This window comes from Neomonachus schauinslandi, chromosome 3 (assembly GCF_002201575.2).
Source record: "Neomonachus schauinslandi chromosome 3, ASM220157v2, whole genome shotgun sequence".
Taxonomy (NCBI): Eukaryota; Metazoa; Chordata; class Mammalia; order Carnivora; family Phocidae; genus Neomonachus; species Neomonachus schauinslandi.
Window position 1 is genome coordinate 120,215,447 of NC_058405.1, and position 27,636 is coordinate 120,243,082.

Genomic DNA, 27,636 nt, shown 5'->3' on the forward strand with positions numbered 1-27,636 from the left:
AGCTGCCATTTGGGGTGGAGATGTGGTTGGACAAGACTTAAGTCTTGGATAGTAAAATATTTCAAAGCATCCTACTTTCATATTTAAAGCAATATTGTAATGTAAACCACATATCCATGATATGAAAAACAATCTCTTACTTTATTTTGGAACTTGGATCCTAAATAGTTTGCTATGCTTTATGTCGAAGGTGTTCTATTCAGTGGAGTTTTAAAGTCATTAGGGGGCAGAAACAAAGTTACTACTTCAATGTTTTGGGCATATAGTGAGTTCATTGAGTGAGTCCAAAATAAAGGAATTAGGAACAGCAAGCCAGAAATAAAATACTCAAATATCCTTCTTGCCCTTTGCCAAAAGAATGTTAGTCATTAGTCTTCTTATTTGATTTTCGAGAAGAGCCAGCATGCTGTCTCCCACATGCACCTCACACTCCTATCACACAAGATGCCAGCAACCGTATGAGAAGCAGTGACTCTATCGTTCAATATAACAAGAACTTTAAATTGTTTTCTCTAATCTTTACATTCACCTGCAAGGCAGAATTTATTTTCTTTTTTTAATCGCAGAGCAAACACACAACATTAACTGATGTACAAGATTGGACGGCTAGAGAAGCAGGACGTGTGCATGCAAGTACTACAGTGTCACCCAGTCATTTATTCCAGATCCAAATCCTCCTTTCTGACTGCCAGTTGTTTCACCTCTCTAAGCTTTGGTTCTTTGGTAACAAAGTGATAGTTCTCACTGTATCTTCCCTATTGGGTTGTGTGGAGATTGAGTGAGATACTCAATGGAAAGAGTTTAGTAACCTGTTTGGGACATATCGGGTACATCCACACACACGCACTCATGCCCACTAATGGCAAAGCCTGCGCTTCCAATCATGCTCGTTCTCAGACATTTGTGCTTCCCCTCATGTACTATACCTTCTCTTCACTTCTCTGATTTTGCTAATTTAGCTGTCTTTCACCATCCAACTAGTATTTCTTTTCCCAGACCACAATATGGGCAGAAATAATTATGTTCTCATTCACCCCTCAAGTCTAAGGATAGTTTCTTCAAAAATTATTCATGCATACCAAAACTAAGCTAGGTCCCTGTAGAATCCAGTAGATTATTCTCTTGTATTACTACGTATCATGTCCTGTAAATCCGTCTACCTGTCTGTATCCACCAACAGAGTGTGAGATGTTCAAGACAAGAACTATGGCCTTTTACTCCATATCCCTCAACACCTAACACAGGACCTGAGTCATAAAACATAGCAAATATTGGAAAAGTGGATGAATCACAGCAGGCAGGAAATGACTGAACTACCAAAGCTGTCATCCATGTGGACAGTCCAAACTGGAGTGAGCAGGCGCTGAATAAAAAGGAGAATTGGGGATTCAAGAAACATGTTACAATAGCTACATTTATCAGGCTTTTCTCCGTTGGGGCAAGGTGCAGATTTAAAGGCCAAATGCTACAGAAGTTAATGCATAAGTATAGAGAATTCAGAATTTGTCCTTCTTCCCTTCCCAAGTCTTCAGGAGCCTATATTTACCTGAGAGCAGAGACGCTATGCCCCCGCCCTCCCCCACACTGGAGTAATAAGTGGCATTGCCGTCTACAGATCGCTCAAAGTTCCCAAGAGAACAGTGCTCCCCGGAAGTGCTTCTCAAACTTCATGGACAATGTTTATAATACGTGATGTTAAAATGCGGATTTTGATTCAGTTTTACTCTATCTGGGAGGGAATTTCACAAAAATTATGAGAGTGTTCAAAAACAAACAAAAAATATGGGGCACCTGAGTGGCTCAGTAGGTTAAGCGTCTGCCCTTGGCTCAGGTCATGATCCTGGGGTCCTGGGATGGAGCCCTGAGTGGGGCTCCCTGCTCAGTGGGGAGTCTGCCTCTCCCTTTCCCTCGGCCACTCCCCTTGCTTGTGCTCTCTCTCCCAGTCAAATAAATAAATAAAACCTTTAAAAAAAAAACGAGAGGGATTTTATTCTAGACCAGTGTTTCTCAGCTTTGGCTGTACATTATAAAGACCCGGGAAGCTTCTTAAAAGCATAACACCAGACCAACTGCTGTCGCTGCCCCCACTCCCCATCAGTCAATCAAAATTGGGGGCGGGGGGGACACTTCTTTAGAGTGATTCTAACATGAAGCCTGCATGGGGATCACTGCTCTGCCAGTCTCCCAGTGCCACCCCAAGTCTGGTGCAACCCCCAGGACACTCTGCAAAGTGTTTGTTCCTGCTCTGTGGCAAGACAAGTACCGAAACTGGGAGTTAGTGTTTAGAAGATTTTACAGCAATATGACAAATTAAGTTTACGTCTAGTCAACCTAATAATAAAAATAGATGGAGTCGTTTTAAAAAACCGTTGACTTCTAAAGAAACATTTTGACTCCCACTCAAGGAAAACTGCTGAATAATTAAACATCCACCTCTGGTATTGAGACCACGCTTGACCCCTTCTTTAAGCTGTTGCCTCTCAAAGCCAAAACATGAAGGTCAGTGATTGTTTGCTGGGCCAGATCGTTCAGAGACCTGGGCACAACAGGGTTAATGAGCAGGCATGGGGTAGGTGGGGTTACAAACCAGGAACACATGCCCTCCAAGTTTTCTTTCCTTTTAATTGCCCTGAAAACACACACACTCTCACCTAACACGGAAGGTGAGAGCTGAATGAAGTTTTCTGGGTAATGGCTTGAAATGTTTTCCTTATGAGAAGTGGTGTTGAGTTACAGCGTGCAGACGGAGCACTGGGAGGAGAGAAGTGGCAGCCTCAGCCCGGCCCCCACCTTTTCTTGGGCTTATAGGAAGGTGGACGTGGACTGGGGGGAGACAAGTGATATGTTGAACTGTCCGGTGGCTGGAATCGACTGCTCCCAGAGTGACCTACGGGCAGTGTTTAGCACGGTTTAGCCAGGGGCCAGCTGAGCAGGCACAGAGGCTCTGCTGTGAAATGCCACGCAGGCGGAGACTGACAAGCAGTCGGAGCTGAGCTTTCCCCCTCGGACGGACCGCTCTTGCCGCTGGGTTCAGGGGAGGGGGTGCTTCCTGGCAACCCTGCTGCTGCTACTTCAGCTCCCTCTTTCCACTCAAGGTAAGCAGGCTCCAGGGGAGGGTAGGCTGCAAGCGAAGCCTCTGCACCATGAACAAGATTCGAAAGTTTTTCCGAGGAAGCGGGCGAGTCCTGGCATTTATATTTGTAGCTTCTGTCATCTGGCTGCTCTTTGACATGGCAGCTCTCCGCCTGTCATTCAGTGAGATCAACACTCGGGTCCTCAAGGAAGACATCGTCAGGAGGGAGCGGATAGGATTCCGAGTTCAGCCAGACCAAACGAAGATCCTTTACAGCAGCATAAAAGAAATGAAGCCCCCACTGAGGGGACATGGGAAGGGCATATGGGGCAAAGAGAGCTTTAGAAAAACTGAGAAGAGTAAGCTCAAGGTTGAGGATGACTTGGACCAAACCCAGAGGGAAAGAAAAATGCAGAACGCCCCGGGAAGGGGCAAGGTTGCCCCTTTGTGGCATCCTGAGTATCTACAGACCCTTCCGGTGACTTTGACCAAGCAAAACACAGAGAGGCAGGACCTCAGACCTGAAGCCCACTCTCGCCACATGGCAAAGCAAATGAGAACTCAGGGGGCTCAGAGAACCCCATTCATAGCTGCAAGAGAAACTCAATTGGCCGAAATCTCTGTACACGCGGGACCCGACAATATAAACCAGGAGGCCCCGAAGAGTCCTAGTCTTGGCAGTGATGCATCAAAACAAGCAGCCGAAAGAAATCCAAATGTGACCATCAGTCCTGATACTGACAGATCAAAGCAGCAATCACAGGCAGTAGCAAATGAGAGGACACACCCTGCCAGCCCACTGTTGCCAAAATCTAGGGAAGCCATAGCCTTAAATAAAACTGAGACTCAGAGCAAAGAACTAGATTCAAATAAACACAGAGCCAATGAGAGCCTTCCCTTTTCCAAGTTTATTGCCAATTCAAATCGCTCAAAGAAGCAATCTATTAACGAAGCGCCGTTGGGAGGCTTGCCAAAGGATGATGGAGCCAAAGTGGCTGGTGGGAAGAAATTCAGTTTCTCTGAAAGCCACGTTGTGATTATAACCAAGGAGGAGGAGCTAAAGACAGACACCAAACAGGCCCCCAATCCTAAAAACAAAACTGTGCTCCCTATTGTATTGGGTGAAAGCCGAGGGAAACACATTGCCAGGAATAGAAGTGAGGCATCTTTCCCTGCATGGAGAGCAACAGTCTCTCAAACCCATCAAGCCTTAGCTGAGGGGCTAGAGCCAGCAAGAGTCAACTTGACTGCCAAGGCCCAGCCTGCAGAACTCAACCAAAATCATGTAAAAGCCTTGTTACCTGAAGAACGTGGAATGCACCATGTGTTAAAAATTGACGTGACACTTTCTCCAAGGGACCCCAAAGCTCCAGGCCAATTTGGACGGCCCGTAGTCGTTCCCCGTGGAAAGGAGAAGGAGGCAGAAAGAAGATGGAAAGAAGGAAACTTCAATGTCTACCTCAGCGATTTGATCCCAGTGGACAGAGCCATTGAAGACACAAGACCTGCTGGGTAAGATGCATTTCTCTTCTCTTTCCTCCATCTGAAGTATTTTGGCCCTTCTGTAGAGATTTATTTCTAGATAATTTTGCATGATTTTTGGTCACCTAGAGAATTAAAGCAACATTAATCATGAGACATAGTCCAAATAGTCTACCATCCACACGGAGAAAAATTCTGATATAGCATACCCACTGTGTTCTCTCTCTACACTTAACTTCTCTGAGACTTTGGCTCTCACCCCTATCAGCTCATGTTCCATTCCTTTCCTCTACTGAAAACTTATTAAAACTATTAGATGAACTTAATTCCTAATAAGGCGTGTATGAATGGTAGAGCTTAAAATGTAATTCCATTAAAACTGTGACAATGACATGAATTCCCAATTTCAGAACTTTACATTATTAGCAAGTTTGTCAGGGATATATTTGGGAAATGAGCACAAAGAAGGTGCCTCTAGGCCTCCCTGGAATTATATCTTAACCAGTAGAATTCTGCCTAATCATGACTAATGATCACCATAATAGCAACTGAAGAAATGACTTTACTCGCTAAAATTTAATGTCCTTTGTAGGTGGGATGGTAGACATTCAGGAGTTCAGTTATAGAGGGAAAATAATGTTGGGGAAAGTCGGTCAGTTAATAACATGCAATACCTGCAGGATGCATAAGAGCCTATAAACAACCACTTATAGGTTTAGAATTTCACCATTTACAAAGAGCCTGCATACACACCACATGAACTTCATAAGAGCGCCAGAAAGAGCTAGCAGATATGATGGGTTCAAATTCTTGGATGAGGGCCCTCAGGAATTATATCACTTTTCCCAAGCACTAAAGCTGCCCAGTGAGCCTTCATGAACCAGTTCTCCAATGAATTAAAGTCCTATAACTACATCACCAGGAGGTGGATCAAATCACAAGTTATCTCATCTGTTTCAAATGCAGTTTGGTTCCTGGTTCTTTTTGGCCCCCTCATAAGTGAGGGTACTTTGTAGCCATATGTTCATATCCATTAATTGATAATACAGTTCCACATATGCCTTGATAGTCAATTCCTGAGCCAAACAATGTTTGCCTAGAAGATGGAGTTAGGGAATGTCAAGATTCAGACTTAGCGGCTGTGGTAGGTAAGCCAATGGCCTTGTTTGGCCTCAGTGGAAAACCCTTGTTTGTGATCTAGGTGGCCAGTGTTCCTAGGAGGAAGGCAGATACAGATGTGCCTGTTGTATTTGTAAGAAGAGCCTCTTCATGGTGATGTCAGCTAAGGGAAGCCATCTTCAGCTCTTGGCCATTGGCAGGTGGCTGTCAGTCAAACACCAACGCCTGCTTAGACTAAGCACCGTGCCACTCGTGTCCTTCACCCTGGTAAAACACAGAACCCGGAGGAGAACACAAATAGGCCCAAAATAAAGATGATAAAACTGAGGCTGTGGTCATAGAGCAGTAAATGTAAAGCAATTATTAAAATCCATGCTCAAAATTATGCTGTGCTCTTTATCTCTGGCCGATTACCCCCCAAAAGGATCCTAAAAATTATGTGGGACCAGCTATGATCTAAAATCATGTATCACACATATATTTATGTATGCACACATAAATGGAACACGAAATGCCAGAGAACGAAGCAGTAGGTCAAGTAGCTTCATTTTTACACCCCTTCAGTGGCCTGGCAGGCTGCTTCGGAGCCCGGGGAAGAGTCGGCCCCTGGACCGAAGCTCGGGCTGCAGTTCCAAACCAGAGAAAGGGCAATTGCGTGAGGGCCGGCAGCAGGTAATAATGATGTTACCGGCCACATGAGTTACTGAAGGCTCAACAGTGCCCAGCACCTATCAGTTTCTGAAAATTGGTGTGCGGAAGATGAAGGTGGCAGAAAAGTCACAGGCAGGCTCTGTCTTCTGAAGGAGGCGGTCCCAACGGAGGAGACACTAACACGTGTGCTTGAGAGGATGAGTCAGACAGCATGTGGCCAGGCCCCCTCCCTCTTATCACACAACCCACCTTGGCTAAACATAGGCGCTCTCAGCAAGCAGCCTCCCTCATGCTCTATGCCAACGGGATGGAGGTGACTCTGTAGCCACCAGGGATCCGATGTACAGGGCCCGCTGAAGTATTTCAGCCCGTGTGTGCCGCTCTTCCTTGAAAGAGGGTAAATTATTTTTCTTCTCTTTTACCCAAACACTCTGACTATAAATATGTGCAAATTATGTATTCATATGGATAAAGGTTGGGAGAAAATACAAATGAAAAACATTTGATTCATCAGGTTGGCACAATCTGAAGTCTTCTTACTTTGAGTTTATTTTTAGCCTTGCTCACAAAGTATCTGAAATGGCTTACAAGAATGCACACAATAAGATTTTTGAATATACTAAATTTTAGAAGTCAGCGTAAGGGGAAAATTGTCATAGAATATAATAAGAAAACATGTGAGAGGGAGAGACAGAGAGAGCTATAAGAACACAGGAGGACAGGAGGGCTTGCCTTAAAATTAGCCACAGTAGCAGCCCACTGAAGCCCTTAAATTTTAAGAGTTCTGGGGACTATCTCCCTCACTGCTCTTTACATTTCCCAAAAATGCACCATTTGGGGATGATTAACACAGTAACTGTCATATCATAACTGCCTATTGAATATACATTGAGCCAAAAAAGGATGAAAACCATAGATTTGCTAGTACGTTCATTTAAATTCAATTCCCCTGAGTAAAGATATTAACCAGTACCAGTTAAGTTAATATCTTCTTTTTTTTTTAAAGATTTTATTTATTTATTTGACAGAGAGAGACACAGCGAGAGAGGGAACACAAGCAGGAGGAGTGGGGGGAGGGGAGAAGCAGGCTTCCCGCCAAGCAGGGAGCCCGATGCGGGGCTCGATCCCAGGACCCTGGGATCAGGACCTGAGCCGAAGGCAGACGCTTAACGACTGAGCCACCCAGGCGCCCCTAAGTTAATATCTTCTTAAGGATGATTTAACTGATATGCCAGGATGAGGTTGGCCCTGAGAAGGAGAGGAGACGAGCAGAATGTCCAGGATAATTTCACCTGCTCTAGTTCCAAAATCAAACTCTCTTTTCCAAAGCTGCTCTTCCCTCCTTCTCTCCTGAGTCCCGGAGAACCATTTCTAAGCTGTTGAGATGTAGTCATGGCCTCTTCCAAAAGCACGAGGACTCCTCTCTGTCATCAGCATTATTCTGGCTCTCCTTTGCAGTGCCACCCTAGTCTCTGTCCCTTGCAGGATAACTGGAACTTTCTGCATATGACATTCTCTCTACTCTGGGCCTTCGCATTAAGAAAGTATCTCATTACCTTTCCCTGCTTTTCATGTTCCATACCATCCACTGATGTTCCTCTTAACTGGTGTCTTCCTACCGGCCCCACCATCCTCAACTGGTCTGACATTACTCAAAATCCAACTGCAGCTTATCTCCTCCTAGACCATGATTTGACTATGACCTCTAAAGTCCAACGACCTTTAATGTGCTCACAATCACTGAAACACTCCCTATCATGTGCTCTTCCTTCACTCGAGCCTTGACAATCTGTTTTGCCTCCTCAGTGAAAGTATAAGCTTCTCCAGGAAACTCTCTTTTCCTTCATTTTTTGCCCCCTTTGCCCTGAGCAATATGGTTTTAAAAGATATGTTTCTCAGAAATGCTTTTTGAAAATTGATATTACTTTAAAACAATAAATGAGAGGTAGCTATTCAAATATGGCATACAATAAGTCTTTTTATAAATTAATAATGACTTCCTAATTTTTCACTTTGAATATACAAAGTATGTTAGCATCTGGTTTAAGGTAAATACATCCTGTTCTAACACTATAATCTATTCATTCATTCAGACTTGTTCTTTAGTTCACAGTTTTATTGTTTGGTTTTTCATTTTAATGTTTTGACTTTCAAGGGAGGAAAAATCTCCTCATTTTATTTATAACAATGTTTGATGTCCATAAGTAAAATGCAGTTTCATTTTTGCCTAGAATTTTTGCCTATAAAATATGCTTTAAATAAAAATTTTTGATAGTCATTTTAAAGTTCCATATTTAGGGGCACCTGGGTGGCTCAATCATTAAGCGTCTGCCTTCGGCTCAGGTCATGATCCCAGGGTCCTGGGATCGAGCCCCGCATCGGGATCCCTGCTCGGCAGAAAGCCTGCTTCTCCCGCTTCCTCTCCCTCTGCTTGTGTTCCCTCTCTCCCTGTCTTTCTCTCTCTCTGTCAAATAAATAAAATCTTTAAAAAAATAAAAATAAAAAACAAAGTTCCATATTTAATTTTCTTCTTTATAGAAAGCTAATCCTTAACAGTTCTTGCTCTCAATTATTGAAGTTTGTTTCAGTCAGCAATAATCAATACACACAGATTTTGCTAAAACACAGTCCTATCTGTGGAAAAGGTAGGGCCATTCTATGGAAAGAAGTCTGTCTTCTGGCCTGCCGCTATCTAGTTAAGATGACACTCCAAAAATGAACTTATTTTAAGAGTGCACTTCCGGAATCTGTTTTAGAGAAAAATGACTCAAAAAATTTTTTGCTGCCAGCATTTAGTTTTTAAAGTACAATAAGAATTATAGCATGCTGTTCTATCACTACTGCATCATCATGTGGCTACTCCGTTGCTTAATTTAACACTTTGCTTTTCCTACAGAACTCTGGCCAGCCCCTCTATAAAGCAATTAAAACCGATCTTTACTCTCTTTAGCCCAGAGCTGGGACTGTCAACCAATAATTTGATTCCTTCCTACACAGCTACAGAGACTTTTCTTCCAGCACATATGAAAAACAAAGGATAGCACCATGCATTTGCCACAAACCAGTCTAAATAACTGAGGGGGAAGAAAAACCTTTCTGGAAACTTCATTTCCACCCTTTCCTCCCCTCTCAATCCTACTGAGGTCAAAAACCATAACTAATAAATTACTAGAGGAGGAGGAGTCAGGAGAGAAAACATAAACTGACCGTATGTCTGTCTGAAGTTCAGGCTCCTAAGAATTTATCGGGCTGGGAGAAAAGAGAAACTTGAAAGTTAAATGAAGTTCAAATTCTTTATTTTTACACAGGATGGATATTTTAATTGATGAAATGAGACTGCTTTTGTGACTAACAGTGAAAAGGGAGTATTATCTAAAACTGACTGCAGAAGTTCCCTGGGAAACTAAACAGGAGCAGGAAAGAAACATCTGCCAAGATGATTTAAAAGGGTTATTTCTGGTGCTTCTGAATTGTGCATGTGCGTGTGCATGTGTGTGTGTGTGTATACATGTACATTAGTGCACATTTGTGTGTTTGTGTGTTAGAGCACAGCGTGCTCTTTCACTGAAAAGTCATGTCAGAGAGCAGGGAATAAAGAGCAAAATTTGTTTAAACAGTACAGGCTAGACCATAGCATAACAAAGGTTAAACATAGCCAAAAGATGACACAGGGCCTTTCAATACTTTCATTTATCACACTCACCCCATCAATTGAGAGTAATAAGGAGAAAGATGATCAGAGGACATAAAACACATTTCTGCTACTAACTCAATGAGAGGAAAACAGTGAAACTGTTTGATTAATGTAAAACTGAGAAATGTTAAAGCAGATCAGTGACTTTTTCTCCTAAATACTGCCAAAGACCTAGAAATGTCTCTGGGAGAGAAGAGTCAATAAATGTTAAGAATTCGAACCTAGGGGCGCCTGGGTGGCTCAGTTGGTTAAGCGACTGCCTTCGGCTCAGGTCATGATCCTGGAGTCCCGGGATCGAGTCCCACGTCAGGCTCCCTGCTCAGCGGGGGGGTCTGCTTCTCCCTCTGACCTGCTTCCTTCTCATGCTCTCTGTCTCTTATTCTCTCTCTCAAATAAATAAATAAAATCTTTAAAAAAAAAAAAAGAATTCGAACCTATTTACACTTCTCTTTTGCTCATCTAATCCATGTGCCGAATTTAACCACCAGCCTAATTATATCAAACTTGCTGCAGTATTGCCCTGGGTACTCTTGTCTCAGAAAATAACTATGTGTTGGGCTGTTCTGGGCGACCCATTCCCAGCAGAACCTCTCAAGAATGAAACATTGTTTGCTCAAGGGTCAGAAGATTGGGGGAAAACAACAGTGTTTAGAAGCTCTTTTTTGTTGTTTGCTTTCAAAATGAAAGGAGCTTTTTAGAGTCCCCTCTATGTTTAAAAAAAGTCTACATTATTCCAAACTAAATTATCTCCTAAATTGGCTCCGCTTCTAAAATGTTGTTATGTGGACATGTGTGAGAAGGAGCAGTATGGAGAGACAGTATTTACAAGGGCCTTCCCAACTTGCCTCCTCTCATCTGATCCTGAAAACCGTTCCTCAAGGCAGGGACAGTCACCGTCCCAGCTCTGCCTATGGAGAAACCGGACCCTGAAGAGACAGCTGAGGTTTCAGACGGCAGCAGATAATTCACTGGTAGCAGTCCACTTCCTTCCACACGTTATCTGCTCACCGCCTAACAGGAGCGGGGCTCCCTGTACCAGGCAGCTGGGACCGTTCATGCTTCACGCACACCATCCCACTTGATCCTGACAATAGTCATGCCAGACTGATAAAGTGTCACATCCCCTTAACAGATGAGGAAAAAAAAAAAACACAGTGAAAGGTATTCTGGCCAAAGGTCCAACAGCTCACAAGTGACAGCATTGGGACCCAAACTTTAGCCTTCCGATTCTCTCTCGCTCAGTAATGATTCTACCACACTGGGCTGGCTCTCTCCCTGAACCAGCTCCTCAGAGTGACCATCACCCTCACCTCTCTTGGGCTTGCCCAGGCTGTCTGACTAAGGGGATTCTTGCTTGCTGGGCCTCACCAAAAAAGTGCTTATTTATGTTCTAGGCAACGGTGTCTTTGTGTGTGCACGTGTATGTGTAGATTTTATAAGTATGTGTGTGTGCACTTTAATTCTAACCAATCCTCACAGCAACACTACAAAAGACGTACTATCACTCAGATGACTTACAGATGAGAAAATGAGGCCGAGGTTTGAGAAGAACAAATGATCTATCTGCTGTCCCTGCAAGCCAGTAGTCGAGTTGCGACTCAAAGGGAAGCTTCCTGACATACAATCCCAGTCCTCTTTCCATGAGGATACAGCTCCTCCTTCCTTTTCCTTTGCTTCCTTATAATCATATAACTTTGACAGAAATTAAAACACCTCTCTTCCTCTTCCTTACACATGAGTCAGAGGTGTGCGAAAGGAATTAGTGTTGCATGTCAGCTACCTCCTCCGAGAGAAAATTGATAGGAAATTATTTTCTATACAGCACTAAGCAAAGGAGAGTCTAAAATTGCCAACAACCACAGCTTAGTGGTGAGCAAATGGCCCTGAGCTCCCACTATGTGATCTACCGTCTGAGCAAGGTCCCTGCCTCCAAGGCAAGTACAGCAGAACGTTTTGTGGAAGCACAGAGTACTCCCGGAGTAAGGAGGGGAGAGCCCGAACCTGGCTTGAGAGAGGACAGAGACCTGAAGGGGTAGGGAGTCAGAGAAGTGGGGAAAAAGGGTTACAAAAAAAAAAAATGGTCCATTAAGAAACTGAAGGAAATCCGACATGCAGTGGGGGAGAGCGATGGAAATGAGACCATGGAAAGTAAGCAGAATCCAGATGCCCTTAGGACCTTGTTAAGGTTCTTCTAAGGACCAGTGAGAAAATGTGGAAAAAAAAAAACAACAACAACACTGAACTTACCTTTTCTCAAGGGTCTCTTGACCCAGAGGGAAGCACTTACAGGTGAAGAAGGCTCAGGTTGCATAGACAACCAGAGAATGTTAGTCCTGGATGAAGCGTCAAAGTCAAATCTAATCCGGTCCCGAAGTGGGAGAAGGGAAGTGACTTGTTCAAGGTCATAGTTACCCCCAAGGTGCCCTGACCGCCACCCAAAACTATTTCTGCCACATGACACCACCTCTGCTCTTTTCCCTTTCATCCCGATTTCACTCTGACAGCTGCTTGCTCAAAATAGATGATTGTTAAAGTGGGGAATGTTGATCCTGAGTCCAGTAGCTTGGATGGATATAGGGTGACCTCAGCAGCCACAGCCTCAGCTGGCTGAGGCCTTTGGAGTAGTAGTGGTGAGTGTGACTGAAATCTTCTAAATTAGCAGTCAGGCAATTCTGACTGAATGTCAGGGTTGTCTACCCTAGGAAGAACAAAACATAAAAGTAAACTTTTTATATAACTATACCCTGTTATCAGGGAGAAGCCAAGAAGCCCCAATATATTGAACGTCTTGTAGAAAAGAGTATATTCTGGACAGAGCTCCTCCTCAGCATGCCCGATTCCCCTTCTGATCCTCCCGAAGATAGCAGAGCTTAGGGAGTGAAGGCCCCTGAAGGCTTACCTCCAGGCACTAGTTGAATTGCAAATCGAAGTTGAGAAATATTTTCCTCGACCTTCTGTTCAAACCTGAGGAGACTGAGACTTGACCCACATAGTACATTTTGACGGTTTTGGAATAAAATGAAAAGTTCATAAAAATGAGAGAACGTTATCATTCCCCCAATCTTACGATTTGAAACCTTCTTTATTGGATAGACTACATTCAGATCAGGTTAGTGGCTGAGCATTCAGCACACGCAAGCCAAAAAGGCAAAACACATCACTCCCTGAGTCTCTTGATAACTGATGAGCGCTTGATAGATCTGAATTAAAGGTTTGCCTGAGAAAAGGTCAGTCTACCCAGTCAAAATGTGTGTGTTTGTATTGTGGACACTCACAGGTCCTCACATGGGTTTTTACTATGGGACTTACACAGTATTTTTTTATCCATTATCACGTCAAATCTTCACAGACATTTTGTGAGGAAGGTATTGTAATCTTCACCCTAAAAGTAAAGAAGCTGAGGGTATGCACAGTTACACCGTTTACTGGTGGTCACGCAGCCAGTAAGTGTCAGAAAGGAATCAAAACTCTGTCCCTTGTCATCTTTCCCAAGTCTAGAGAAAGTCCAGAAAGCTGTGCCACCATAGTAGTATCAACTATTTGCTGGACAGCGGACCTCATGGCGGACGCTCTGTTTGGGTTTAGTACTTGGGTTGGCCGCCATAATGTTAACTCCAGGCTTCCGCCAAACAAAACAGATCGGGTTCATTTTCACATATAGCATGGACTCTGTGGACTCCAAACACCTGACTTGTGCAATGGATGAGCATATAGAATAAAAATATGATTTCTTAACCTCAAAAAAGATTACAAACCCAGAAATCGCTTGCATTTAAATGAGACTTGACTTGAGCTGCAACTCCTCCCCTCAATATAGCAGAAAGCAGGGTTTTCAATCGATAAATTGGAAGAAAGGAAATTTGCTTTTAGTTGGTCAGTGGAGGATAATTTGAAATTGTTTTTACAGCCTGTAGTAACCTAGATGACTGTCAGTACATAAGGGCGCAAAAGTTAATGTGGAAAGCCTTTCTGGTCTGATGCACTGTGCCTTGAAACAAAGCAAGCTTGCTAGTTTTTCTAGACACCTGGAAACTTGTTTAGCCTGCTGAGTTGTGCAGGAAACCAGGTACATATAAATGTTAGGGTGGCCTGACATCTCAGCCACCCAAAGCAAGGCACACTCTGCAACTTCGTATTTCGAGCCTCTCTCACCTCCTTCTGTGCTCCCCTTCACCATCCTCTAATGCTGCCCCTTCTTCCAGGCACCAGTGTGACCTGTGCAATAGAATCTCCCACAGAGTCATCTTCAATGGGTTCTTAAAACGCATCAGAAATACGTGTCTGCCAATAATTGGCACGGGTACTACTTATTTCTTGGGATCCTGGCATCTGGTGGAATCCTTCATGACCCCACCCATACGGATTTCTAATGGTAAAACTAAGACACCATGATGGGATGGGGAGAATGGAAGCTCAGATATTTGGCTAGTGGGAGGTGCCTCCCCCAAATCTCAAATGACTGAAAGCGCTTCCCATCTCCAATTTCAAACTGGCTAACGTTACAACATTTCTTGGAAGTTCCTTCTGAAAGAGACCAAAAATCTACTGATTTATTATTATATAAGAAGATTCATCTGCGTTAGCCTACATGGTTAACTCCCTGATGTATTCTCATTTGTAACTAGATTTTCTAATGTCAACCAAATTTTAACAATAAAGCAATTCTCAGGGCTTCACAGTGAGGCTTGTTGGTTCAGATGGCTCAGGCAGAATTTGTGCAGCTGACCCTTCCTTTTTAGAATTGGTTTTTTTCTCAGCACTGAATGGTGTAAGGAATATTTAAGTGTAAAATGTGCATTTTCCATCCACTTACATTATAAAATTAGAGATGAGGAAGTCATAGGACGTCACTGACGTCTTCCTCAGGCTATTAAACTCCTCTTAGATTTACTTCCTCTCTCCCAACATACAGCCCACGATGGAAACTTTACCCATTTTATAGCAGTATCCTCAAAATCCTCTATCATTTTTCTTTCTATTTTGTTTGCTCTGATGACCCCTAGACTTGGACTAATTTACCACTCTGCTTTTATCTCCCTCTACACCCAGGCTGACAGACCCTGGTGGAGTAAATCACACCGGTATTTTGACTAAAATTTTGAGATCTCCAGAAATCCTTTTATGTGTAGTTGGCCAGTACTCCCTCCCACTATTCATAGTGTCTGTTCCAAATAGTCTCCATTCTTCTCAAACCCCTACCCTATCACATTAACAAACAACCTTTCCTCCAACATGAGCTACAAATTCTTTCAACTTCTCTATGCATAAACTCGTCTATATACATTACCACCTTTTTTCTTCCTAGCTCAAAGAAAAATATCTCTCCTTCCCCCATTAATCTTTTGATATAAGTTCCATTTTTTTTCCTCCCATTTAATACATATTTATCAAATATTAATTATGTGCAACTATGCTAGAAGCTTGTGGCATTGTAGTAAGCAGGAAATTCTGGATGCAGAAGACAAGAAATAAAATCAATAAATCAATGACATGGCCTCCAGAGCTGTGAAAGAATATGTTTCTGTTGTTTTAAGCCATAAAGTTGGTTACAGCAGCCAGAGGAAACGAATATAATTTTGGTTTCAAAGAGTAGGTTGCTGCTGTAACAAATACCTAAAAATGTGGAAGGATTATTCAAGTAATAGCCAAAGAATTGAATAATAGATCAAAGCTGGGAGAATTTTGAGAAGCATGACAGGCCAAGCCTGCATTGCCTTGAAGAAATTGTTGGTAGAAACACGCATGTTAAAGATGCTACAGGTGAAGGCTTAGAAGGAAGTGAGAAGTACAGAAAAGAAAGCTTCTGTCCTCTTTAAGAATACACATATTGTCTTGAACAGAATTTGGTAAAAATATGAGCATTCTAAGTGCATCTTGTGAGGGTCCAGAAGGAAATGCAAGAACACATTACTGGGAACTGGAGAGAAAATGATCCTCCCAAGATAGTGGCAGAAACCTTGGCTAAATTGTGTCAGATAGCTGTGTGGAAGCAGAAATTGCAAGCCACGAACTTGGATAGTTAGCTGAAGAGAGTTCCAAGCCAAGTGTTGAAGCGTGCCTGGTATTTCTTTTCTGTTCATAGTAAAATGTGAGAAGAAAGAGATAAATTGAGGAAGAAACTGATAAGCAGATTTTTTTTTTTCCGGTAATTTGTTACAGCAGCTACAGGAAACTAATACAGCCTTTAGTGAAGTCAGGGATATCTCGTGTTATTTAGAAATGCCAATTCGTGGATCTCTAGGGTAGAATCAGATTACTTTAGGCTGCTGTTAGTTAATGTTAACATTGGGTACCTAATCACTAGATCAGGATACCTGATGAAAATGTGTCATTTTGATTTTACATCACTTGAAGATTCAGGACATGCTCCTATCAGCCCTCGATTTATTTATTTTTTTTTTTAAGTTTATCCACTAATGGTAAGTAAAATTAAATCCACTTTGTCTTAGAGCTCAAGTTCCCAAACTGGCCTATCAACAACTTGTGGGTTGTCTTTTTGTTTGTAGATTTTTACTTACATTAGTTTGTTTGTTTTTTAAGACATAGATTCTCAGAGCCTATTCAGAACTGCTGAATTGATTTTCTGGGGCTGGTGATTGGATATGTATGTTTTCATAATGTTTTGTAGGTTAGTATCATAACCACCCACTTTAGGGAACCATTGAAATTACAGACCAAAGCTGGATTTGCCTACCTTAAGAAATTCCTAAGTATCTGCTGTTTGTCAGATATATAGTAGGTGAGTTCTATAAAATATTTGCATTTAGTCTTACAATAAGGTGATTCTTCATCTCTGCTTGGAGGTTCTTAATCTCTGGCAAATCGAGGTTCAAAAGAGTTACACAACTTTAATCTAAGCCAGTAATCAGGGGATCAGGTATTTGCCCACATATCTATCTGATTCCAAAACCCATGATCTTAGTACAGAAAAATCAGCATAGTGCAGCGGACTGACAACTATTTGTTCACATTTCCATACATATCCTTTCTAGGTGAATCATGTTGGGTAAGTCATCTAACTTCTCCAGCTTCAGTTTGCTCTATTCAGAGACGAGGGTAAAAAATATGGATCCCAAGCAGTTGTTACAATTATCTACATAATAGTACTTTATTAAGTACTATTGATAAATGGTGAATGCATGCAAATATGGTTTTACCATGGTTTTTGCTCTTATCTATTTCTTTTTTAGAGAGTAAGAAAAGTATAGCTATATTGTCTGGCAGAAGTGCCTGCTCCCACAAAATGTTACATCTGCTGCCAGCTTCTTTTATTCTTGAGAACTTAAGGCTTCCTGAATGGCTATTTCTGGAGCCAGACCAGACCAGAGTTTGAGTCCCAACTCTGCCATTTACTAACAGTATAATCATGAACTAGCCTCACCATGATTTCAATTATTTCTCCATAAAAAAGGAGAAGAGATGTTGTTGGTTTAAATTGAAATAATACAGCCTGCCTATAATATTTATTTATGATCATTGTAATTTAATTATGACATTACTAATAGTAGCTGTGTTAGAAGGATGACAAATACTTTTTGTGAGGTTCCAGTGAAGAGTAACAGGCAAGGGATGGAAGAATGCCAGCAGCGAGGCAGTACACATTGCAGGGTGTGGAAAAAAAAACCCAAGACCAATTAAAACCCACCTGAATACCAACTCCCACTGTAGCTTTATCCTCCTCTCTATGGCAGGAGGATTATTTCTACCGTGGTTACTCTGTAGCACAGAAAGTCTCAGCAAGTAACCCTTAAATAGATAGAGAATATGAAGAGTTTAATTATACATCTCCATATATATCCATAAATACACTCACATGCAGGGTGGGAGAAAGGGAGAATATTTCCTTTGGCACTTGGCAGGAGGCCATTTGGAAGGGCAGTCAGAAACTACTTGGTAACATTAAATAAGTCAGAGTGTTCTCCTGTGGTATATGGTCTAAGTAGGATAGCACTAGCTACCATTTGGTGAATCCCTATGCCAGGAACTGTGCTAGACATTTTACGTGCATTCTCACTAGACTGTAAAGCTCTGTTGAATAAGAACATTTACCTAATTTTAAAGATGAAGAAATGGAGACACAGAAAGATTAAGTATGGTATCAGTGGATAAAGATCTGAGAAATATTGGGGGTGAGATTCAAAATAGTGTCTAACCACCTGCGAAGCCTATGTCCTGTCCCCTACAGCAAGATGCCTCCACAGGAACTTCTCATGTCTTGCCTTGCTAGTCCTTTTATAGCAATTACTGTTACTGGTTATTCTTACTCTGCTTGTTTATTTTGCTTATACCCCTCCTCAAGAAAAACACATGATAAAATCATCACTGATACATGTAGTAGATATTGGATGGATGGATGGATAAACAGATATATAGACAAACAGATAGACACACAGACAGATAAACAGAGCATGTCAGTATATGTCTATCTACGTAAAATTGCACTCTGTGACTTTTAAGACCATCTCTTTGGTTCTAAAATGCGCCCTGCTTGTGTCCTGGCCCAGGTGTGCTGAGCAGCTAGTTCACAATAACCTCCCAACCACCAGTGTCATCATGTGCTTTGTGGATGAAGTGTGGTCCACTCTCCTGAGGTCTGTTCATAGTGTCCTTAATCGCTCTCCTCCACACCTCATCAAGGAGATTCTACTGGTAGATGACTTCAGCACCAAAGGTAAGAAAAGCACTCCTGGAAAATTAAAGTTTGATATGAGGCGATAGCAGTTTGGGTGGATGGCAAAAATATCAAATCATTGTTTCATGTGGTGCTTTAGAGGCATCAAGCCAAGCATCTACGGAATATAGAAAGTGAGTTCTATCTTCAGTTAGCTGTCTCAGACTTCCCTTCAGCTGTGCCTTCTCTGCCATGTAGAAATGATTTTCTAACTATAGCTCCTTGGAGCACTTTGAAGTTCCAAAGACCAGAAGATGTTCAACCGTTTTATGAAATCTAATAAGCAAGTACCCTACAATTAATAGGATGCCTTTCCCACTGGTAATAAGAAGTCAGAGTTAGACTCTATGGAAAACAAAGAAATGCAAGGCCGATGGTTTCTTCCTCAAGGGCAAAGCACATTATGTGCTAAGTGTTGAGAAGACAAATTGCCAATAGAACCAAAGAGATGAGGCTTCAACAGAGTGCAAAGGCAGAACCCACCACGGTCTGGATAGAAGTGAAGAATCTCCCTCTTGGGGTGATCACATAATTTGTGTATTAAGTGCTCCATTTCCACTCGAGGCCCCACTGCCACCACGCTACAAATTCTCACAATGCAACCCACTTCAGAAAATTTTAGAAAATAGCAAGGAGAGGAGAGCCCTAATAGAACAACTTAGCTCTTTTCATGACCACAATGGCATGAGCCAGTTTCCTCAGCCTCAGAGCTCCTACCACAATCACCCTGAGGTCTGTTAGCAGTGAGATGCCTAAGAAAAACTGGTTGAAAACTTTGAGAAGGGGCCTTGAAAGCATAAACAGAAGTAGTATCCAGTCGCCAAGCAAATAACAGTCTTTTTATGAATGGCAGATCCAGGGACCTGAAGAACCCTTTGGAGAGAGCTGGAGCTTATATGGTTTTCAGCGTCCTCTTTAAGAAAAAAACCCCCACAAAATCAGTAGGAAAGTGAGCAGCAGAAGTACTTCTGGAAGCCGTTCCTACCTGGGATATCTGTCAGTAGCTTAATTACACATCGAAGTGACTGCAAGTCATGTAAATATACCCCATAAAACCCCAACAACATTCTTTTGGATGGATACCTCTTTGGCCACCCAACAAGACAAAAGAGGTATGACTCAGAGGGTGTCAAAGTAGGGAAGTGACAGTGCCCTTGACCAATTGCAGTTGTAATATCTTTCTTTCACAAACTTTCCAATTTGCATATAATGTTTAGCCTCTCGTCTGGGTCTTGGCAGGGGCCTTTGTAAGTTTGTACAGAAACTGGAGTTTCATTTATTTCAGGGCAAATTTGCCCGTCCTGACAAATACTCAGAAAAGGTGAGCCCTCCTCTATGTCACTTGACAACACTGGAAAGAAGGATTTGGAATTTGAGAAAAAGATAGCTTGGAGTATTGGATGCAGACAAAAAGCCATCCAAGAAAATAACATCAGAAAATAAAATCGTGGTCCAAGGAATAAAATTTAGTGACTACAGTAACTATCATAGTTTCTGGAATTTGATACTGAGAAGCCACTGCTAGCATTATCCAGATCTAGTTACTTAACATGTTTCCTTGTCTATTCTTACTGTGATACAGACTACCTAAAAGGTAATTTGGATAAATACATGTCTCAGTTTCCAAAAGTTCGGATTCTTCGCCTCAAAGAGAGACATGGCTTAATAAGAGCCAGGCTGGCAGGAGCACAGAAGGCAACAGGTAAGAAGCTGCTGATTTTTTGTTTTTGTTATATTTTTGTTTTAGTTGATTTGCTTTCAAATATATAGCAAATTTGAAGTAATACCGCAGTGAACACCCACATAGCCATCATCATGCCACCAGTTTTTAACTCTCTGCACCATGTGCTTCATCACACACATACACAGACACGTGTTTATATATACCCACTTTTGCCCTCAACTTTTGAATTTGCAGATATCATGACGCTACAACTCTGTGTACCTTAGTAGGCCTCTCCGCAAAATACAGACGTTCTCTTAGATAAGCGCACTTTCCTAGCTAAATATCATCTGGTTTATGCTCTTTCAGACGTCCTCATTTGCTCCTCAAATGTTTTTTATAGCTACTTCTCTCTTTTGAAATTTGAGATCTTATTAAGTTCCATGCACTGCATTTGGTTGTTTAGTCTCCTTAGGTCCTCAGTCTAGAGAAGACAACATACTACTTACTGTTGACTTGTTTGGTTTTTTTTAAAGAGTCCAGGCCATTTGTTTTGTACATGTGACCACATTCTGAAGTTTTATCATTGCCTCCTCATGTTACACTCAGGATGAATGTTATGGAAGTGAATAGTGTATAGCATTGTACTACATAGGTGGTAGGAATTACATATTGTTTATGGCTTCAAATCAAGAGACACATGATGTCAAGTTGTCCCCCTATGGGAGATAGTAATTTTGAGCATTTGGTTAAAATGTCAACAGCCAGGTTTTTCTTTTGGGAGTAAGAAGTAATTTGTGATGTGATACTTGGATTCATATGAATACTGTTTTCCTTACATTCTACTCAGTAGTTTTGCACCTGTTGGTGGTCATTGCTTAAATCAGTTATTACACTGAGGGCTGCCCATCTCTCTGTCCTTCCCTCCTTCTTCTTTTTCTTCCTCCCCTCCTCTCTCTCCCTCCTTCCTCTTCCCCTCTTATGCTCCCATCAATACTAATTTATGCTTTAAAAATTCAATGTGTATATTATTAAATTTCTTCCTTCCTTCCTCCTGTCCTTCCTTCCTTCATCCCTCCCTCCATTTGGAATTTGATACTGAGAAGCCACTGCTAGTATTATCCAGATTGTAAGTTTGTACAGAAACTGGAGTTTCATTTATTTCAGTGCAAATTTGCCCTGAAATTGATTGATTGATTGATTGGTTGATTGATTTGTTTGTTTGATTGATTGATTTGTTTGTTTGTTTTGTTTGTTTATTGTACTGTTTGTCCCAAATTTGACCACTTGGAGCCCCTCCAAGCCTATGTATTTTTGACCTGATCCCATCAGTATTTGAGGACTGAGAACTGTTTCCTTCTCTCTTCCCTGACCTATGGGGTATGTCTGCTCTTCTGATAGCTCTCTCTGTCTTCCCAAAGAGCAATACGCCTTCTTTTCTTCACTTTTCTTTAGTGTGTGGGTTGGTGAGTGAATGGGAGGAGTCAAATCTTTTCTGCCCATGAGTATTCTAAAAATGACATCAAACATATTGGTTTATTTTTGTATCCTTCTGTGGAAGTACCCATACCCCATAATAATTGCTGAACTTATATACCAGGTTCCATTCTAAATACTTTCTACAATAATTGATTTAATCCTCACCAGAACTCTAGGAGCTAGGTACAATAATTTTCCTCATTTTACAGATGAAGACAGGGAGGCACAGTGAGGTTATGACTTGCCCAAGTTCTCCCCACTAGCAAGTGCTACAGCAGGATTGGAAGCCAGAAACCTTGACTCCAAATCTGCACTTATCTGCTACATTTTGCTGTCTCTCGATATCTAGCCACCACTCTCCCCTGTAGACCATAGCATTGCATATCTCCGCCAGCTTGAATTTAAGCATGTTCTTTTTTTTTTTAAGATTTTATTTATTTATTTATTTATTTATTTTATTTAAAGATTTTTATTTATTTATTTGAGAGAGAGAGAATGAGAGAGAGCAAGCACATGAGAGGGGGGAGGGTCAGAGGGAGAAGCAGACTCCCTACCGAGCAGGGAGCCCGATGCGGGACTCGATCCTGGGACTCCAGGATCATGACCTGAGCCGAAGGCAGTCGCTTAACCAACTGAGCCACCCAGGTGCCCAAGATTTTATTTATTTATTTGAGAGGGAGAGCAAGAGCTGGGGGAGAGGCAGATGGAGAGAGAGAAGCAGGCTCCCCACTGAGCAGGAAGCCCCATGTGGGGCTCCATCCCAGGACCCTGGGATCATGACCTGAGCCAAAGGCAGACACTTAAAAGATTGGGCCACCCAGACGCCCCATATTTAAGCATGTTCTAATGGTAAATCATCTCCTCACCTAAGTTACACTTCCTTGTAACTAAACCCCAAATTTTGAACTTTTCTTATCTCATTGGTTTCCTAATTTCTTTGACCTGCAATGGAAATTTAAAATTAACTACAAACACACCACACCAAAATTGACATTGCAGTGATAACAAAGATTCTTAATGATAGACTGCATTTGGAACATTAAGTAAAAATCCATGTTTGATTTCTTTTGGGAAGTAATGGCATACAAATTGTACAAAAATAGGATAGTGAGGAAATAGGCCAAGTAGGCAAGTTTGGGGCTAAGATCTGGATGAAGCACATTCCCAGACAAGCGGAACAAGAAGTGCAATGTCCTGGGGTGCCTGGGTGGCTCAGTTGTTAAGCGTCTGCCTTCGGCTCAGGTCATGATCCCAGGGTCCTGGGATCGAGCCCCACATTGGGCTCCCTGCTCGGCGGGAAGCCTGCTTCTCCTTCTCCCACTCCCCCTGCTTGTGTTCCCTCTCTCGCTGTTTCTCTCTCTGTTAAATAAATAAATAAATAAATAAATAAATAAATAAATAAATATCTTAAAAAAAAAAAAAAAGGAGTGCAAGGTCCTGATGCAGAAATATGTTCTGTGTATTAAAGTTAAAGAAAGTTTATTATGGCTGGTGGGTACTGACCATGGAGAGAGTGATAGGAGATTCATCTCGGGGGCAAGGAAAAGGTGGGCTTTTGTAAAGTTTTATGAGTCATTCAAGGAGTGTAGGCATTATTCTTGGTATCATATGAAACCAATGGAGTACATTAAAGAGGAGGATAAAATTGTTTGACTTAATTTAAAGCTCAATTTGGCTGCCTTGTAGAGACTGAGTATTAGGGAGATGTGAGAGGAAGGAGGGAGACCAATTAGGAGGTTATCATCGCGGCGCCTGGGTGGCTCAGTCTGTTGAAAGTCCCACTCCTAGTTTCGGCTCAGGCTGTGATCTCATGAGTCGTGGGATTGAGCCCCGTGGCTGGCTCTGCACTCAGCGGGGAGCCTGCTTGAAGATTCTCTCTCCCTCTGCACTCCCCCCCACTTGCTCTCTCTCGCTCTCTCTCTCAAATAAATAAATAAATCTTAAAAAAAAAAAAAAAGGAGGCTATTATAGTTGTCCAAACACCAGGGAGATACTAGGGCAGATGAAGGAAGGGATCAGAGTAAGAATATATTGTAGACATGGAGCCCATGGGCTTGTCATCAGATAAGATATGAAGAGAGTAATAATGAAAGGAGTAAAAAACAAAACAAAACAAAACAAAAAAAAACCCTAGAATTGGCATCTGAGCAACTTGGTGGGCGGTGGGGCCATAACCAGAGGAACAGATTTGGGATTGCTGTTGAGTTCTGATTTTGTCCATGTAAATTTGAGATGAAAATGAGACATCCATGTAGAGAAAGCTGACAAGTGCAGAACCAAAAATGTACTGCTTATAAAAACCTTCTCTCTGCCTGCATGGGACACAAAGCGTGCTGGCGATCATCTCCAGAACAGTCTAAACTGTTAGACAACACGGAAGGCCTCTTCAGATGGGCTGCAGTGAACTCGCTCAAGGAAGTTGCCTAATCAGCCTGCTCAAGTACTTGCGGTTATACAGCCGGCAAATAATTTCTCTGAATCTAGAAAATCCAAATGTAACAATGTAAACTTGGCTCTCAGTCAGTCATTAATGCCTGTGAGTGCATTAGCTCAGTTTCCGTTTGGTAACTCTCAAACTATTTGTACCACGACCCATGCTAAGAAATAAATCTTACACCACAACCCAGTGCATATATATGTTACACATGTAGCCACAGTAGACATTTCATGAAATAACATGTGCAGCAGATTCTAATATCTTCTGTTTTATTTGTTTTTTAGATTCTGACCAAGCCCACTATATTGTTGTAAAGACTTGCTAAGGGGTCATAACTTTAGTTTGGAGAGGCCAGCTAGGTGCATCTGAATTGCTTGCCACTGTCTAGTGAAGAGCTGCTTCTCAGACTATCATAGAAGAACTTTTTTTTTTCTAATTTCCAAATTTTGTGGACCTGCCCCTTTGTAAATTATAATAAAGATAAACTACCTAAGAAAGAGATGGAAAAAAAGAAAGATATGTACACAATTATATATGCATTCCTCTATACTATATGTATATAGATATATACATAAATTTATTATGTATAATATATACATGTGTATGTGTGCATATATAACATACATAAGATACAGATAACATAAATAATGACTTATATGTTATATACATACACCTATATAAAGCAGAGAATAAATTAACAAATTCCAGCAAACTGCTAGAGTTTTAAATCATCCATTCTCAATTTCCGTTCCTATCTCTGATGGCAGGGTCTATGGCCCACACTTTGAGCAGCATTAGCAGAAGGCCAATGCCTGAATTTGGAAGAAGCTGGAAAGTGTGTTCTGATGGAATTAGTAACAGCCTTGTCCAAGAATACATCCAAGGGCCCTGAAGTTCACCTGACTCCTGTAGGAAATTCAAGGGGATTCAGAAGCCCGTAGCAGCTTTAGCTGAGGAAATAATTCAGGGGCTGTTCAGGGACTGGCCCTAAGTGGGGCTGGCCAGGCTGTTAGTTCTCCCAGACTTCCCTTGGGCATTCCCCAGCCATCCCAAGTAAAGCACAGGCAGGACACATTCCGGGCCTGAAAAGTCTCTGTAATCAGAGATCAGCAAAGATACCAGGGGCAGAAATTTTCTCTAGACTGCCTCAGCCAAACAAAGAAATGAATGACAAGAATCTGAATTCAGAATCTGACAGGCCTTGACAGCTATTGTTTCCTAAAGATTTACCGTTCACAATTCAGAGAAAAGAGCGGGGAAGCCACAGGCAAGGATGAGATCAAAGATCCAACGACCTTCAGAAACTGGTCAAGTTTGGTCCCAGGGTATTATTTTGATCCCAGAGTATAATTAGACTCTCTGAAAGTACATAATACAAAATAATAAGGGCAAAACAGTGACTCTCTGACCACTAACAATGTTCACTACATGTTCAGTTTCTGGTGCATGATAGGTTCTTCATCTGGATATGATTCAGGCAAAAAGATCGGGTCCAATCAATTATTTCCTGAGAATGAGGAATAGAGAGTTCAAGTAGGGTTTAAAAATCTGAAGGGCAGGCCACGGTCAATGGATCTCTAGGGAAAGTGTCCTATAGGAAGCCAACGCAAGTAAAAAAAGATGTAGTAATTGAGGTAGAAAATGAACAAGCTGACCACTCGGATCTCGTGCGAGTATTGAACAAAAGAGCAAGTTATTGCCCTGCCAAGAAGAGTCTGCAGATGGGCAGGTTTCAGTAGTACACTCTAGAGAGTCAGAGTAGAGATCAGATTCTCATTTCCTTTATAACAAGGGCATTTGGCAAAATACATGACATTGCTGTGAACATTCCAAAGAATCGGTTGGCTAACTTTAAGTATGTGGACTAAAATGACATCTGACTCCTGGACAACCTGACTCCTTAAAGCGATAGTCCTTCTGTAAATTTCTACAACTTGTTTCTGCTGCAGGTAAAACAGGTGGTTTCCTTAGCATCACTTATAAATTATTATGTAAAATTAAATGGCCAGCCAGGTCCACATCCCTCAAGGAACCCTAAAGACAACACTCCAACACTAATTGGTGCTGGCAACAATATTCCAAGCTGGTTGGCTAAATAGAAATGGGGGTCTGCACTCAACAAGGAGCCAAAGCTTTCTGGCACATCGAGCATCTCTGGGTTGGTCAAAAAGTAAATAAATAAATAAGTTACAATCAAACCCATCTGCAAACAATCCAGCATCGCTGGGACCTACTCTTAGGAAACAGAAAAGCCTGCCAGGTGGTCATCAAGATAAGATTATTTTGAACTCTAGCTTAAACACTCATTGAAAAAACAGTAATAACACTAGCTATTTATAAGGAATTTAGGTATTAGGTAGATCTTAGAACTATCCCCAGAAAGTAGATCTCAGAGAGGTTAAATAATTTATCCAGTGTAGCTAAGGAAAACAGAGCTATGTGGCTTCGATACTATGTTCATTTCACCATGACGCTCAGGGTTAGGAAGGGTGTGTGTGAAACGACCACAGACCATACCCTCTACAAGTAGAAGTCCTAACCAGAGTCAGCTACATAGATAGCTCCCTGGTCTAGTTCCGGAGATCTTATTTTAAATTAAAGTGTCTGAAAGTGGAGCAATGACATTCATGCATGGGAGGATTCTCTTCTCACCCAAAATAAAACAGTATAAAATTCCAGTCTGTGTTTTGGGCGGAAGCTGCTTCCTTTGGGTCCTGGCAACAAGTGAATGAAAATCTGTATGGGAATCTGGGCCAGGTGGGAAGTGAATGCAGGTTTGGGTACCCATCCTGCTGCCACCAGGAATTGAGAAACTCGATCCAGGCCCCTTTGACTGTACCAGCTTTCTCTGGGGATAGGGACAGGCAGTCTGGGAGAGACTGCTCTTTGGTTCGAACGGACCAGCAGTAGAAGTAGTGAGAAAAAGGAGGTTATCTTCTGCACATACTATTCACTAGCCAAGTAGGAACTTAGCAGGCCATGCTTACACACCCTACGCACCTAGATGACCCCCGTGAACCTTCCCACACAGGGAGCGGGCTGTGCAAAATGACACCCTTAGTTGATAATGACCTCTCATTATGAAATAAGCCATAATCTCTGAAAATAGGACTCCACCAGCATGATCAGGAGTTGTAACCACTGTCTCCAAGAGTTGGGGATAATGGGGGGAGGGGCTTCAGTCTAGTGCAGCCTGGTCCTGCCTAGAGACTTCTCAAGAGCATTCCTCACCAAGACCTTGGCTAAGGTCAGTTTCTTTACCCTCATGCAAAAATTCCATTGTTGATCGGTTAATACGATACTGAACCATTAATTAAGAGGTATAGCTTTTAGTGGATAATGAACTATCATCTAGGTATCTAATTTC

The 27,636-nt window shown here is 41.9% G+C and overlaps 1 protein-coding gene across 1 annotated transcript in view; it reads left to right on the top strand.

The window, feature by feature from the left end:
• The first annotated feature begins 3,087 nt into the window (after nt 1-3,087).
• The window catches only part of GALNT5 (polypeptide N-acetylgalactosaminyltransferase 5), a 42,635-nt gene continuing 18,086 nt past the window's right edge, over nt 3,088-27,636 (top strand). The window contains exons 1-3 of the mRNA XM_021703275.1: nt 3,088-4,585; nt 18,524-18,690; nt 20,273-20,392. Coding sequence (XP_021558950.1) covers nt 3,144-4,585; nt 18,524-18,690; nt 20,273-20,392 — 1,729 coding nt within the window. The 5' untranslated portion in view covers nt 3,088-3,143. The remainder of the gene's footprint in view (nt 4,586-18,523; nt 18,691-20,272; nt 20,393-27,636) is intronic.